The 14,156-nt window shown below is 52.9% G+C and overlaps 5 protein-coding genes across 5 annotated transcripts; 2 read left to right on the top strand and 3 right to left on the bottom strand.

Annotated features, from left to right (window-relative positions):
* Nucleotides 1-8: 8 nt before the first annotated feature.
* Nucleotides 9-537, bottom strand: BU25DRAFT_406659 (uncharacterized protein). The gene has a single exon (XM_033705339.1). The coding sequence runs from the start codon at nucleotides 466-468 to the stop codon at nucleotides 259-261; it is 210 nt and encodes a 69-aa protein (XP_033566333.1). The 5' UTR covers nucleotides 469-537; the 3' UTR covers nucleotides 9-258.
* Nucleotides 538-4,226: 3,689 nt separating this feature from the next.
* Nucleotides 4,227-9,656, top strand: BU25DRAFT_436922 (uncharacterized protein). Its single transcript, XM_033708976.1, has 6 exons — nucleotides 4,227-4,976; nucleotides 5,028-5,226; nucleotides 5,279-5,480; nucleotides 5,579-6,834; nucleotides 8,249-8,974; nucleotides 9,070-9,656. The coding sequence occupies exons 1-6, from the start codon at nucleotides 4,705-4,707 to the stop codon at nucleotides 9,214-9,216; spliced, it is 2,802 nt and encodes a 933-aa protein (XP_033566332.1). The 5' UTR covers nucleotides 4,227-4,704; the 3' UTR covers nucleotides 9,217-9,656.
* Nucleotides 9,657-10,168: 512 nt separating this feature from the next.
* Nucleotides 10,169-10,652, bottom strand: BU25DRAFT_475346 (uncharacterized protein). The gene has a single exon (XM_033710928.1). The coding sequence runs from the start codon at nucleotides 10,621-10,623 to the stop codon at nucleotides 10,291-10,293; it is 333 nt and encodes a 110-aa protein (XP_033566331.1). The 5' UTR covers nucleotides 10,624-10,652; the 3' UTR covers nucleotides 10,169-10,290.
* A 584-nt stretch (nucleotides 10,653-11,236) lies between these two features.
* Nucleotides 11,237-11,857, top strand: BU25DRAFT_454504 (uncharacterized protein; the record flags this gene model as incomplete). The annotated part of the gene is made up of 1 exon (XM_033709874.1): nucleotides 11,237-11,857. The coding sequence occupies one exon, from the start codon at nucleotides 11,237-11,239 to the stop codon at nucleotides 11,855-11,857; it is 621 nt and encodes a 206-aa protein (XP_033566330.1).
* Nucleotides 11,858-12,082: 225 nt separating this feature from the next.
* Nucleotides 12,083-14,042, bottom strand: BU25DRAFT_406657 (14-3-3 protein). The gene has a single exon (XM_033705338.1). The coding sequence runs from the start codon at nucleotides 14,015-14,017 to the stop codon at nucleotides 12,470-12,472; it is 1,548 nt and encodes a 515-aa protein (XP_033566329.1). The 5' UTR covers nucleotides 14,018-14,042; the 3' UTR covers nucleotides 12,083-12,469.
* Between the last annotated feature and the right edge of the window lie 114 nt (nucleotides 14,043-14,156).

Genomic DNA, 14,156 nt, shown 5'->3' with positions numbered 1-14,156 from the left:
ATAGATACCCGTCGCAAGACACTCTGCTCTGCACCGCTACCGCTAGTCGTACACCTTCAGTCATAGTATTCCAGTCCCGGTACCAGCTATGAGAAGTTGAACATCCACCAGCGACCATCAGGCTGCTGTGCCCTCCTTTCTCCGCGATCTCTTTGTGCAATTCCGCTACCTCAGATTTGATGAATACGTAATCGAGCGCTTCAGATACAGTCCGGGAGTATTGGTTAAAGGTGTAATCCGGTCGATCTCCAGCGCGGATCAGAGCTCACAAGCCTGCAACCAGGACTCTTTGAGGCTCGCGGATGTGTTAATCGGGCCAGCCTCGTTGATAGAAATGAGAAATAACCCCCAGACCGTTTCTTTGTTGTTAAGATAGACTGGCTGATTCGGGTTTGCGCCATACTCTAGGAGTATTGTGATCATATCTACGTCGACACTTGGATCATCCCTGACAGAGTGATATGGCATGGCGATTGGGTTATCTGAAGTGGACGCAAGGCGTAGTCCAGTAAGGGTCGGTGTTTTTTTTTTTTTTTTGAATACAATGCGGGTTTGCTTACAGTTTGGCATGCATGTAGCCCACCAGACGTGCTTGCACAATGAGATCCAGAAAGTTACAATTATCACCTTCTTTGCAAACGTCGAACCCTTGAGCCAGTGGCAGATCTCTAGCGTTTATCCAGTAATTAGTGACTCCCTTCCGCCGCTCGAAAGCTGTGTTGGTCCTGTCAAGCTCGTCGAGGATGGGTTTGAGATGCGATACCTCAGAATCACCAGATCGTCTTTCCAATTCACGAGCATAGTAGAGCAGTTTATCTGTGAGTCCTATAATGACTTTGAGGGATTCAGGCTTACGGAACTCTTGGATGTGCGCTCCTTTCGGCAAGACAAGATAGAAGTTGCACAAGCTGACCATAGGATCGAACGTACCCTTTACGAGCTTCTCTAGCTCCCTGCGGTAACTGTCACGCAAGAAGTGGCGAACGGTGCGGTGAAGGAAGTCGACAGAGTGACTCAGGCATTATGGGTGTGGCTGGTGATCAACCACCAAAAGGTCTCTGCACCTGGTTTTCAATCTTGACTTCAAGTCCGGCTACTGCTGTGTCAGTTCGTCGTCGAGGAATGGTTTGATCTTCGCTTTGACAGCATACTGTTCGAAATATGGCTTCGTTCGTTCTTTCTCAAGACTCGTTCCAGTCTCAAAAGTCAATACCGTGGTTCTCCAAGATACTCGTCTTTGCGGATCGTCCATATGGGACACGCCAAGACTCTAGGGGGTGTGCCAGACAGCGGACAGTCTGTACTTACTTCTAGGGTAATGTGAGAGCTGGAGGAAGTGATAAATGTGTTCGAGGCCCTGAGCGGTCAAAGGACTCAGCTCCAAGAGTGTCATGCCATGCTTGAACACGATATAGATTTTATGGTGTCAAGTGGAGTAGGAGGAAGCATTACAGACGAGTATGGTGCGCTCGTCACGCATGAAGATCTATATCTGTAGTGTTAGTTATCAAGACTGGTAAATGCTAAATCGATGTTGATTTGCGTGCAGTCGAAATGGGCTGTATTGGTCGCCAACCATGGTATGGAGTGGCGCGTTGCTCTACAATACAACTTGAGGATCCGGTAACAATTGCAGGCCTTCGATTAGTGCCTAAGAATGTGTCAACACCCCATATTACAATGACGATAAGCTCGTTCATGCGCCTCTCCGGCAGCATCCGTGCCTGCGCAGCCTGCGTGGACATTCAAGGATCGAGGGTGTTGAGAACATGTGCTGTCAGTGCTTACTTCCCCGCATGACGTCGAGCGTTCATGTGTGCATTTCGAAGTTGATGGCGATGTTAAGGTTGGGGTCAGGGGGCTAAGTGTTGGAAGGTGAGATTCACGGGTACCCTGGGTGTGTAGGCTGGGGTGGATGGTTTTGGGTAGGTGTCTGTGCTTCGACTTCTGAGAGATATTGCGGATCGGTGGCGATGCTTCAAAGTAGTAGAACTCTTTGGCAGTCTGTAGAAGAGCGAGTTCGTCTGCGTTTGGCTGCTATGATGGTGATGATGTCGGATTGGAATCGTGAATCCTAGAAATCGCTGCTCGTTCCATGCTCACAGTGAGCTCCTTTTCTGCTCTCAGTCGGTGTCAGTCCTTGGTGTTGTCGGTCTCACTTGGTGTTGATGTGGTGACGTTGTGTTTCTCAGCCACGCGCGCACTGGACTAGAAGAGGAAGGCCCTCCTCGCGCGTCTCCACCAAGACGCATCGCGCTGGTTTGCACGCATCCTGCCCTGCAGCGGGAGTCAACGCCAGTGTCTTGAGCTTATTTCGACTCCCAGACTTGGTCTGATGTTGATGTTCACTTTTCGAGTCAAGATTCGACGGTGCGTGGGGTTGATGATGTGTTGTTCATCGAAGTTGCAGGGGAGCCTGCGGGAGTGTCTATGCGGGTGAAGACATGTTGCTGTCAACGTTGACGTTTGTTTGTCAGAGGTTGATTCGAAACTTCAGTCTCGGTATGCGACACCGAATCGCTTGACTTTTCGCTTGCTCTCGACCTGCGCAGAGCCGCATGTCGTAAACCCAGTCGCACAGTTTATCGTTTTGACTCGCGAAGTGGAGTGTGGCTTGTTGCGAACCGCTTGCCGCTTGGCAATACAACCCTGGACGTCGAAGATTCAGGACTAGGATCCACGGCCTTTCATCTCCAGTCTTCGACGACGATTCGCAATGTCTTGCATGCCGATCTGAAAATCCTGGTGTTTGTGAGAAGTTGATTGCGATCCAGGGTTTCTCGTAGACTGAATGGATTCGCAGATTGTCAAATTACAATGAATCGTAAGATAGCACAGGCCCGCTCACAAAAAGTCGGTACGCGCCTCAAGTCGCAAATTTGAGCGTGTGGCGGTGAGTCGAGTGAGGATTGGTACGGCCGACAAGATTGCGGGCAGATCATCAATGGAGGATATCGTACGCGGTATGCTCTGTGCGCGCCGCAACAACCGTTTGAGATGAGAGATGAAAGAATGCTGCACATGTTTGCGTGGATATTCTTTTCTGCGTTGGACTCTGCATCCAACTTTCGGAGCCAACTTTGAAAGATCGATGTTGCGGCGTTGGCACCCCAACATAGATTAGTTGGGCGACTGCATCCTGAAACGTAACATCGGTTTCCGTTCCGTGGATGTTGAGGACGATAAACTCTCCTTTTCACGTGAGCCTTGACCATTCAATAATAGGCCGGCACCATCTGGTTCGGCTGATCTACTCAGAGTCATTCCGTAGTCTGCAAGATTTTATTTCGGCGCCTGCGCTGCCGCGGTGCTCATTTGGGAAAGCCTGGTCGCGATCGTCAATTTAACAGCCTGTTCTTTTCGTAATCATGCAGATTGTGTCACGCATGCATACGGACGTTCGCCAAAGTTACCCAACGGTGGTGGCTTGGTAGAGTTGGATGTGGCTGTCTGATGCAGCTCTGAGGGTATGGAGTATCTTGGCCTGAGCGAATGTGAACTTCATCATCTTGCCAGCTTCGAGAGCCTTACAAGCTGGGCTCTGGCTTTGTAACATGTGAGATGACTTTTCGGGCGTCAGCATTCTCTGTGAACAAGGGTTCGAGTTTCCAGCACCAACGGGGGATCGGCGCTCGGGCGGTGAGCGCAACATGCGATTCGTTGGGGCGGACGCTAGCCGCTATCTAGCTTTGCGTGCTCAGACAATCTTAGCATGGCGTGAAGGCTGGAGTTGTGCAAAGGTTAAGAGTTCGTGATAGTTGGGACAAAAGCTGTGGTGTTGTTACACGAGGAAAGAGAGGTGGCGGGCATAGAGTTACAGGTTCGCGGCCGTTGAGCCGCCTGCAGTTGGCAGGTACGTTGAGACGCAACAGCGAGGGCAGTGATACTGCAGCTTCCTATTGCAAGATACCGTTGTCGATCGTGGCCATGTGCACCGTGATATCTGTACCTCGATGTGAGAGGCAGACCCTCCTGGCCACACCGTGATCAATCACGTCTTCGACCCAAAGCACTGGACGGCAGCAATGCCGTGGCTTCCATGCTGCTTCGTCAAGATCTTCCAGAGGTTAGTCAATCGCACCGAGGAAGGGTCGTGAAAGGAGGGGCAGTCTGATCATGCGACCTTGTTCCACGATGAATGTCGCAAGATCTCACCACCCAGCAAGATGCTTATCACAACACGTGCAGGTCAAAGCCGCACACTACCGTGGCCTTTGAAGATGACGCCGCACAGCTCACCTCCAGCGTCCACGTTCAGGCTGATGCCGGCATGCACAGCTTTTTGTTTCAGGAGGTGAGGTGTGCATAACGCTGGTGAATCGTGCTATTCGACCAAGCCTGGTGCGACTAGAGCGAGGCGGGTCCTCTAGTGGGCGTGCTGCCGCGAGACCAATTTCGTGTGCCGGGATCCCTGCACATCAAATCGAACCCCTAGCAACGTGCCCTCACCTTAAGAATCTCGCAGCCCTTGGCCATTTGTTGAGCTTTTCCTTATTCCCTCTCCTCACACCGCTGTGCTTCAGACTTTTCACACAAGGTCGAGCCTGCTTTGCCTCTCGCCGTACCTGCCAGAGCAAGCTTCCCTTCCTTCCACTAAACTTTGTAATCAAAACACCAAGCGTGCTCCTTCCCTACCTTGTCTTTTTCCCACGCCCGCCTCACGCACACCCTCCCCACACTCCCTCCACGCCCAATATACCCAAGATGTCTGCCGAAGCACAAAAGCCCATTGTTGCCCCTGAGGCCGCTCCTGCACCTGTTGAATTTACACCCGTTGCCGTCTCAGAGGTCGCCGGCGAGAAGACCATTGTCCCTGCGGCCGAGGCGCCCAAGGTCGAGGAGACACCCAAAGTCGAGGGCGACGCCGCCGTCGCTGCTCCCGTTGAGGAGAAGAAGGAGGAGGAGAAGGCTGAGGAGAAGGTCGTCGAGCCCATCTACAGCGGTGCTCTGGGCTACAAGGCCCCTGGCCTGAAGAAGTAAGTAGCACGTGTGCGACATGTGTCAGCGACATGCTAACCATGATACAGCGCTTTCCGCTTCGCTAAGAAGTACTTCTGGTTCGGCGAGGAGCCCGTCCCTGCTTCCAGCCTTGCTGAGTACCTGCGCGGCGAGAAGCCTGAGGTTGCGCACCCCACCGCTGCGTGGTCCAGCCAGACCGGAAAGGGTCTCTTCTTCTTCGTCAAGCACGCCGACAAGAAAGAGAGCCCTGCCGGTGTCTTGAACTTGGTGCGCATTGGCTTGCAACCTTTTCTGCGAGAGGTGAGCTAACAATATGTAGGCGTATGCTACCGACCTTGTCAAGGACGGAACCATTGCTTTCGCATTCAAGATCCACGGCCACAAGCACACCTTCGAGGCTCAGACCCTGACTGAGCGCGATGGCTGGTTCGTTGCCGTCGAGAAGGCCATCGTCGAGGCTAAGGAGGCTAAAGAGGGCATCGAGTCCAGCGAGGCTTACAAGGAGGAGAAGACCAAGCTTGGTAAGTTTGATATTTTGCTTTTCTTCGACGCGTCGTGTCGCGGACACTTTTTTGGTGATCTGGCTAGACCCACTGCAGCATGCTGACATCATGCGTAGGCAAGCCCACCACACTAGCGGGCGCTACCACTGCTGCCGCCGCCGCCCCCAAGAAGAGCGTCGACGCTACCAGGCCTGCCGAAACCGAGGCTCCAGTTACCGAGGCCACTGGCCCCGCCCGTGCTGGATCCTCCTCCAGCAGCTCTTCCTCAGATGCTGAAAAGAAGAACAAGAAGAAGGCTGCCAAGAGCAAGAGCCGCTCCGTTTCTCGCAAACGCGCCAGCATCTTCGGTGGTCTCCTCGGCAAGAAGGACAAGGCCGATGAGCACGTTGCTGAGCCTGAAGTCAAGAAGGAGTCTGCTGCTCCCCAGATCGGCGAGACTTCCACCACTGCTCCCGTCATCACTTCTGACATCCCCAAGACCGGCGATGAGCTGAAGGCTGAGCCTACTCCCACTCCCGTTGTTGCTGAGACCGCCGCCCCGGCCCCTGTTGAGACCGAGACTGCTGTTCCCGTCGTCGCTCCTGCTCCCGTTGAGAAGGACGAGAAGACCGTTGAGAAGCCCAAGCCCACCAAGCGTGGTTCCATCTTCGGTTCCTTCTTCGAGAAGGTCAAGAGTCCTTCTCACGAGAAGAAGGAGGCCGATCTCATCCCCGTTGCTGCCCCCAAGGAGGCTACCAAGGACACCATCGTTGTCCCTGAGGCTCAGAAGCCTGTTGAGGAGACACCCGTTGTTGCTCCCGCAGCTGAGACCACCGAGGCTCCTCTCACTGAGGCCAAGCTCGATGCCCCCAAGACCGAGGCTGCTAAGCCCGTGACCCCCGTCAAGGAGAAGGAGCACTTCTCTTTCGGCAAGTTCTTTGGCAACAAGGAGAAGGCTAAGTCTCCCGCCGTTGAGACTGCTCCTACCCTCTCCCAGACCGAGCAGGCACCCAAGGTCGAAGAGACACCCGCTCCAGTCGTTGCTAACGGTGTCGAGCCCGCTGTTCCTATCGCCGAGACCACCGCCGCTCCTGTTGAGGAGAAGAAGGAGGAGACTCCTGCCGTCCCCAAGAAGGAGAAGAGGAGCAGCATCTTCGGCTCCCTCGCCCGCACTGTCTCCAAGGCCGGAGGCAAGAAGGAGCCCAAGGAGAAGAAGGAGAACGCCACTCCTGCCACCGTGCAGGAGTCTGCTGAGCCCGCCGATAAGGTCGAGGTTCCCACCGTCGCTGAGAAGAAGGAGGAGACAACCGTTGTCCCTGCTCAGCAGTCCACCATTGGTGATGTCACCTCTGAGTCCGTCAACGTTGGTGAGGCTTCGAAAAGCAGCGCACCTGTCGCTACAACTGCGTAAGGTGTGGTGGGAAGACCCAACCTTTCTCGATGACAGTCATGATGGAATGACGGAAAAGCAAAGATACCGCAAGTCCCTTGTTTAACCGCACGGCCACGACACCGATACCCCCATTTCCTTGTTTGGATCTCCGTTACGGATTCAGGCGCAGGATCTGGATCACATATACCCTTTCGCAACTGATCTGTTCTGTATTTGGACCAACTCTTCGTCGCTCATTCCCCTCGGTCACGAAATGTGCGGCATTGGCATGTTGGAGATGTCTCTTTTGGCCTTTTCTGTGTTTATGCGCACTTTTGTCTAGATTGATACCACTCTGCACTGTTTCTCTCGTTTTTGATACCAATGTCCGGGTTTTGGTCGTTTGGCTGTCGTTTCTGTCGGTTTATCGCACAATACCCCCTGATACCCTGCGTACAGCCTTATCAGGAATGTACACAAGCGGTCACTCGGGCACCTCTCGCACAATAATCTCTAATAGACTCGTGGTTAACAATGGATGGTTTTGACAAGGTGCTACACATGGCGTGACATTGAGTGACCTGATGACGAGCAACTTAATAATGAGTCGACCATAACAACCCTGCACATGCAGATCATGACATCTACAATGGTCAATTGAGCAGTCCTTGTGCCTTTCACTGCACCGCCGGAGTTGTGGGCGATAGAGTTCAGAGCTGCACATACCATACAAGGCTGCATGCGCAAGTGCACATATTCTTCGAAATGACAGTGGTGCAAGTTGAGATGGAACAAGATTCAACAACGGAGAGGCACGACGTGGTGAAATGTGCTGCCGTTGTCAAATGGCGCATGTGCATGTCGATAATGTGCATGACGTGCAGTACCTGGGAGGCCGTCGATTAGCCTATCCCGCCCTGCCGCAGACACCAACTCAAATAATCAGAGCGGTCTAGGTTTCCTTGTGCACATTGTGGCAAGGCCCGAATGGTCAACTTGCTTCCATCAATTCATGGGTAGGCAAGGCACAACTGCGGCAGCGAGTACAAATACAGTGAGGCACCTGCGGTTGCTCATCTCGAAGGAAGGCGCACCTCGATGCCCCAGAGCGCCTCCCCCGCCGCGCAGCCACTTCGACCTCCAAGACTGTCGCCGTGAACAGCTTGTGCCCATGCGATCGCTCCATTATCACTTTCAATCATCTTTTCTTGTCATTTTTGTCTCAGCATCACTTTCGTTCTCGACATCGCTAGTGAGCGCATAGCACTCAGACAGGGCTGAGGGGCACTTGAGCTGACCATGGTCTGTCACTCCTCGTGAGCACGCGACATGTCCTACAACAGACCTCGATCCTCTTATAATATGTCTGACTTCCTCCCAGGGCTGCTGCAATTCTCGCCCGGCCGCCTCACCGGCCAACAACGACGGCGCACAGGATCCTCCTAACGTCGCTCATCTCGATGCCTCGTCGCGCAACCTCAATGCGCCGTCCTCACGACGCACATCTGTGCCTTCCTCTCGAGGATCGTTTCTAGGGCGCCCTCCACCAGCGGCGCCTTCCCCTTCAAGCGCTCTATTCCCATCAAGCGTTCGCCTGAACCAACCTCTCATGCCCATCCCTGATGAACAGCGCTCCATACTCCCTAACACACTTGCCTCGCCCACGACCGCTAAGAGCAGACGCCGCGTTAAGCCGCTTACAGATTCGTCAAATCAGGCCTGGACACGAGCGCGACTCGAGAAGGAGCGCAGAGACTGGTGGGATACACGAGTTACAGGCGACACACAGGTGTGGCAAGGTCTTCGCGCTGCGACAGAGGCCCTGCACGAGGGTGATGTTGCAACTGCACAAGGCTTGCTTGATGCTCAAGGATGTACCTGCCCGACTGGCCAGCTTTGGAGCAAGGTCTACGATGATAGGGGCAACGAGTATAAGGTGCCTGAGTGGCTAGTCATCGAGCCCGCTGGTATTGTGGAAGAGGAGGAGGTTCCGGCGACTGAGGACAAGACCAACGATGCCACTGAAACCGAAGACTCGGAGCCAGATCGTGAGTTCGTCGTGCGCGCACGAGTCAGCGAGAGGTCGCAAGATTTCCTGGTCACAGTGCGGAGACGAGAGCACATTGCGTCCATTCGTGGGAAGCTTAAGACGCAAGCACAGGTACGTCTATACGCAGCAAACCTAATCATCACGATATATCGACTACCCACACGAACAAACAACCAGGTAGAACAAGAGAGTGCTGACAAAACCAGTTGGACGATGACCAGAAGTTCCTACTCGTGTACAACGGACGTGTGTACGCAGATCACGAGATTCTTGAAAGCAACGGGTACTGGAACTACGATAACGACTACGTTATCTCGTGTTTCGTTCCTCCGAAAGACTCCATTTCATCATAGCGTGTCTTATGCCAACAGTGCAAGGCCCTGCTAGTCATACAGGGTAACACATCTACCTTGGCAGTTTGTGAGTCTTGTCGACGTGAGCGTCAAATGTTGAATTCCAGCCCCGATCCGCTCGTTCCTCTCGACGCCATCGAGGAATGATAGTTACTTGATACCCTTTTCTTTTGTCGCTTCCACGCCGTTGAAGGGCTGGCGGCGTTTTGTCTTACTTCACTCATCATGTGCAATGTATCCCTCTACTGTAGTAAAATTAATGCATAATCACATTGCCATGGCACACTCGTGTACGAAGAAGTTCTTTTATCTTTGAAAGATCTCTCGAGGCAATCCTCCAACTTTGAATGTCATAATCTCGCAAAAAGCTTTAGCAGCTGTCGTACAGTCTTACAAAACAGCTTTCCGATACTTGAAACCTACAGCCTTGTGGAGCGCACTTATGGCTCACTCAATTGCAAAATCGCAATTCTAACCTTCCATACCTCAAAACCCCCAATGATGACCCAGGAGGCAGTCAAGATGTCGACGCAAGACTCCATAGTTAAACAATGGGAAAACAAGGCCATTCATAGAACAAATGTCTGTGAACTCTTTTATTTCTCCATCCTCCTTTTCTCCGTCTTCTTCTCACTCATCTCCTCGTCAACCCGTATCTCGGCTACTTCAACCTCCTTCGTAATCTGAAGGCCTTCAGCATCGTCTACTCCCTTCCTGTCCGCCCTAATCTGTAACTTTAATGTATCGTTTGTGAACCGTTACAGATCATCACTAACAGTGACTCTTCGAGCATGCTCGTACTGCAAATCACCAGACTGGAGGAACATACCCTGCAGAAGTATCGTCGGCGCTGGCGGCGAAGGCAAGCTGCGAGGTAAGTATATCGTAAGCCTTAGGTGTGATCCGGCGACTCCATTTTCCCCCGCAGATCGGAAGCCGCCCCAGTGCAGCACTGGCGCCTACATCCGTTTCCTGACCGGACATCGACGGGAGTGATCGCGCTGCTGGGGCTACTCGAACCGACTCTCCACCATGGTCAAGAGCACTTGGGCGGGCGCGATAATCTCAAAGACGTTATGTGCTCGGGGTTTGGCGACGTCGAAGGGGGATGCAGAGCAGCTTGAGATGCTTGCTGGATTGCTGGATTGCACGCATGCTTGCGCGCATTTCTGCGACTTTTGATACTGGCGTCTTTGGAGAGATTGTGAAGGGATCATCTGGGGATCTCAAACATTGTGATCGTGGTGATTCAGAAGGCACCGTGGATGCATTCACCGTTGTCTGGGTTGGACGTGAGCCCTCGGAAGATGCTGACCATTGCGACTCTGAGGACGATGAAGGCACCGTAGAGGCATCCGATGCAGTCTGGAGCAGGTCACGGCTGCGGGGATTGGGAACCTGCTCCATCGTGGTTTTTGGATCTTGAGGGAGCCGGGAGGTCGTCAAGATTTTCTTGGAATATTGAAGTTTGGCGAAGTTATGTCTGGGATGCTTTACGATCTTGCTCTGCAGTGCCTTTTATTCATATCCCTGCGGGTATCTATGATACCGATACCTCAAAAGACTGGACTTCGAAGAATAACCATAATCGAACCGATGTTCAGCAAGGTCCAACATTCTCGAGTACTCGGATGAATTCTGCACATGAGCCTGGATGTATCCACGGTCCTTCTCCACCATCGACAAATCCCATAGGCTCGCTGCTCAGTGAACCATCACAACGAGGCACAATATAGATATTTGTAAACTTGTACCCTGATACCACCGATCCCCTCTGGTTGAAAGAAAAAGGGACCAATAAGAAATGTGCCCTTTGCAACATAATTCACTGCCAAGGACTCTCAACTATGGTTCAGAAGCTTACCTCAACCACACAGTTGATATCGTGGTATATTTGCATTCGCTCCTAACCTCGCTCTAAACTCAATCTCTTTTCATCATAGACCATCATATTTTAACTCCAAAATAATCCTTAAGACACATCTCCAAACTCGAACAGATCTTCAAGCCATCATCCAACATGGACTTCACTACATACCCACCCTCAGACTCTACGCCATTCCTCCACGCCATCCCAGCCGTCGTCACATCTCGCGCGACCCTGGAGGCACTTGATCATATTAATCATCGGAGCATCCCATTATTGTGGTACCCGCGGGTGGGAAAGGCTGCAACCAACGAGCCCGTGAAATTGCTATGGGCGTGGCCCGAGTACGCATTCGCCCCCGAATGTTGCGACAGTGACATCGGAAATGTGCCGACTACCTCCAGCCCTGCCCATAAAGCTGGATATCAGGGCAAGAGACACGACTCTGCTCATCCGCCATCACCGTCAATGGAGGATATGCCGCTTACCTTCAGGGTACAGGACGATGGATCGACTGCCTCCAGGATCCAGGATGCCAGTCTCAGAACCACATCATCCTCACCACCCGCCCAGACCGCACCGACTACCTCCCGGGTCCACGATCGTTCCGAGGGAAAACAAGCACTCGGACGAGCCCTAGTTTCCGTCCACGACCGCCGTCCAGAAGCATGGCGTGAGGGCATGGACGATATGGCTGAGAGAGGAGAGTGCATAGAGACATTGTTCAGCATTCTCTCGCTGGGATTACAGGCCGAAGGGTCGCGAGATGTTTGAGTTTGAGGCGGAATATACATCGTTCGCGAACAAAACTTAAAGGGATACGGGCATCGGTGGACTTAGCGTATATGGCAAGTATTGTGGAAGGATAGAAATGTAGACAAGGTGCATTATTCGTACCAAGATCGTCACGTCGTAGCGCGTGAGACCGTACTAAGCAAAACCGTCCACCTGAAACTTAACCAACAGAGTGGTATCTCAAAAGGCAAAATGTGAAGAACGTGTAGATCCATCCAAGTGCGCCGTGAAATTCCAAATGTGGAAGCAATGATTGCTTTTGGCAAGTAGACATGGAGCTGCTCTTGAATTTGAGTGCAGCAGCAGACGTCCGTCAAGTATGGTCAGGTACTGTACAGTGTGAGCAATATGGATGGGGTGTGCGTCAAGATGCTCTCCTTTGTGGAGAGCTTGGGTGCGGTTTATGTCGATTTGAGACCACGTGTGGACGGGTATGGGAGATCAGAGTAGCCTGAGTGCTTCTTGTATCGGCGGGCGGGTGTCTACAGGAGTTGAGTTTGCGGAAGGGGGCAGAAAACGAATATCTGCTTCTCCGTTCGGGAGCCACTGGACATCCATCTTCCTTGCTTTCTCCTGGCCCGCCGCTACGAGTCAGCTCGGTTCCCTGTTGCGCGCGTCGAGATTCGGGGATGATCGTGGAGAACGACGCAACGGCGGCGATTGACGGGCGGTTGGTGAGGTTTTCATGTTTTGGTAGGCTGCTGTGACAGCTGCACTCTCTGGAATTGGTGGCGAATTCCTGAACTCTGAATCCGCTTTATGTGAGCCACCGCTACTGGTGTGCTGATGGACGCTGCGGACAGTTGATGGTGTCGCAGGAGACCGACCACCTTTGTCTTGCGGCGCTCTTGGCGTCACACTACCACTACTCTCCATGCTGACATGCTTCGCACGTGGTGTTGTCTCGTGGCTTCCTCTAGACAGCCGGTTTGTATTCGAACGCGGGGTGTTCTCATGGCTGCCGGTGTGCTTGTGCTTTGAGGAGGTGCTGTTGGTTCGGCTGCGTGTAGGATCTTTCGGGGGGCTTTGCGGAGCAGATACGGTAATCGGTGGGCCTTCGGCTGCCCTTCTGGAGTTCTGAGAGTATTGGAGAGGGGCAATCACGGGGATACCACGGTGTGTATCACCTCGACTGTGATCAGTACGAATCTGAGCACCACTTGGTGCGGTCGGCTCAGGGCTACCCACACTGCCCATTCGTGGCGTTGTTTCGAAGCTCTTGCGCTTCATCATGCGCCCCAGGACACCAACAAGCTCTGCAGCGTCCTCGAACTCGCTATCATCCATTGCTTCTTGTGCACGATAAACGTCCTTGATGGCGCGACGTGCGACGCGTCGCGATCCTTCATGGTCATGTATGCAGTCCCATAGAAAAGCACTGTGTTCGAGAGCTACAGACAATCGGAGAGGATGTGACCCCGGCAGGAATGATGTGGCGTACTGAGTCGCAGTAGTGAAGTACCCAGTAGCCAGCGGTACGAAGTTTAACGGCGGCAAAAGGAAGGAAGACGGTTGTGGTATCGGGATAGGATTGAGTCCAGGCGGCGCGTTGAGTGGTGGTCCTGGAGAAGGTGTCCCGACTGGTCCACCTGCTGCATAGGGGTTGGTAACAAACGACGTCTCTGAGACAATCGAGTCGATGGGTTCGCGAAGCGCTGGCTGTTTGCCGTTTCGTTTCGAAGGTGGTGACAACCCATGCTCCGTCTTGCGACCATTTCCAGATCGTGGAGACAGCGGTGCGCCGGCTGCCCTTGACTCTGTCGACTCCATGTTCGTTGTGGTAACAGGTGGCTGATTGTGGAATAGGCAAAAGATATGGTAGAAGCTTGCTCGCAGCTTGACGCTCAGTACCCTGCACTCTGGTCCATGCTGATTGTCTTGCGCGTATGGTAGCACGTACAGCTCCAATATCGACAACCCCTCTCTGGAAATCCATAGGATGTGTTGATATGCTGCGAGTGACGGTGTGTCTCTGCTTGTATCGAGTTTGCGAAGCTTTCTAGCGCGAATGAGCCTTCGCGAGAGCAGGACTGAGAGGCCAAGGATCTGGTAGAGCGCGCCTGACAGGTATGGGTTGGAGTCTTCTGTTTGCCTGGCTATCCGCCCCAGGGACTTCTGGTCGAAGTCTAGAGATGCCATCTTCTGATGCGCCTAACTGTTGTATACTGTAAGCTTGACGCTGTACTGGGTTGATATTGCGGTGAATGGGGGTGATAGGGGGGATGATTGTTGTGATGATGATGTTTGCGTGATAATGGCCTTTGTGATAGAAGAGTAT

The sequence above is a fragment of the Macroventuria anomochaeta genome, assembly GCF_010093625.1.
Source record: "Macroventuria anomochaeta strain CBS 525.71 unplaced genomic scaffold BU25scaffold_3, whole genome shotgun sequence".
NCBI classification, from domain to species: domain Eukaryota; kingdom Fungi; phylum Ascomycota; class Dothideomycetes; order Pleosporales; family Didymellaceae; genus Macroventuria; species Macroventuria anomochaeta.
Note: the sequence above shows the minus strand (reverse complement) of the source record. Positions and strands in the feature narration are given on the sequence as shown.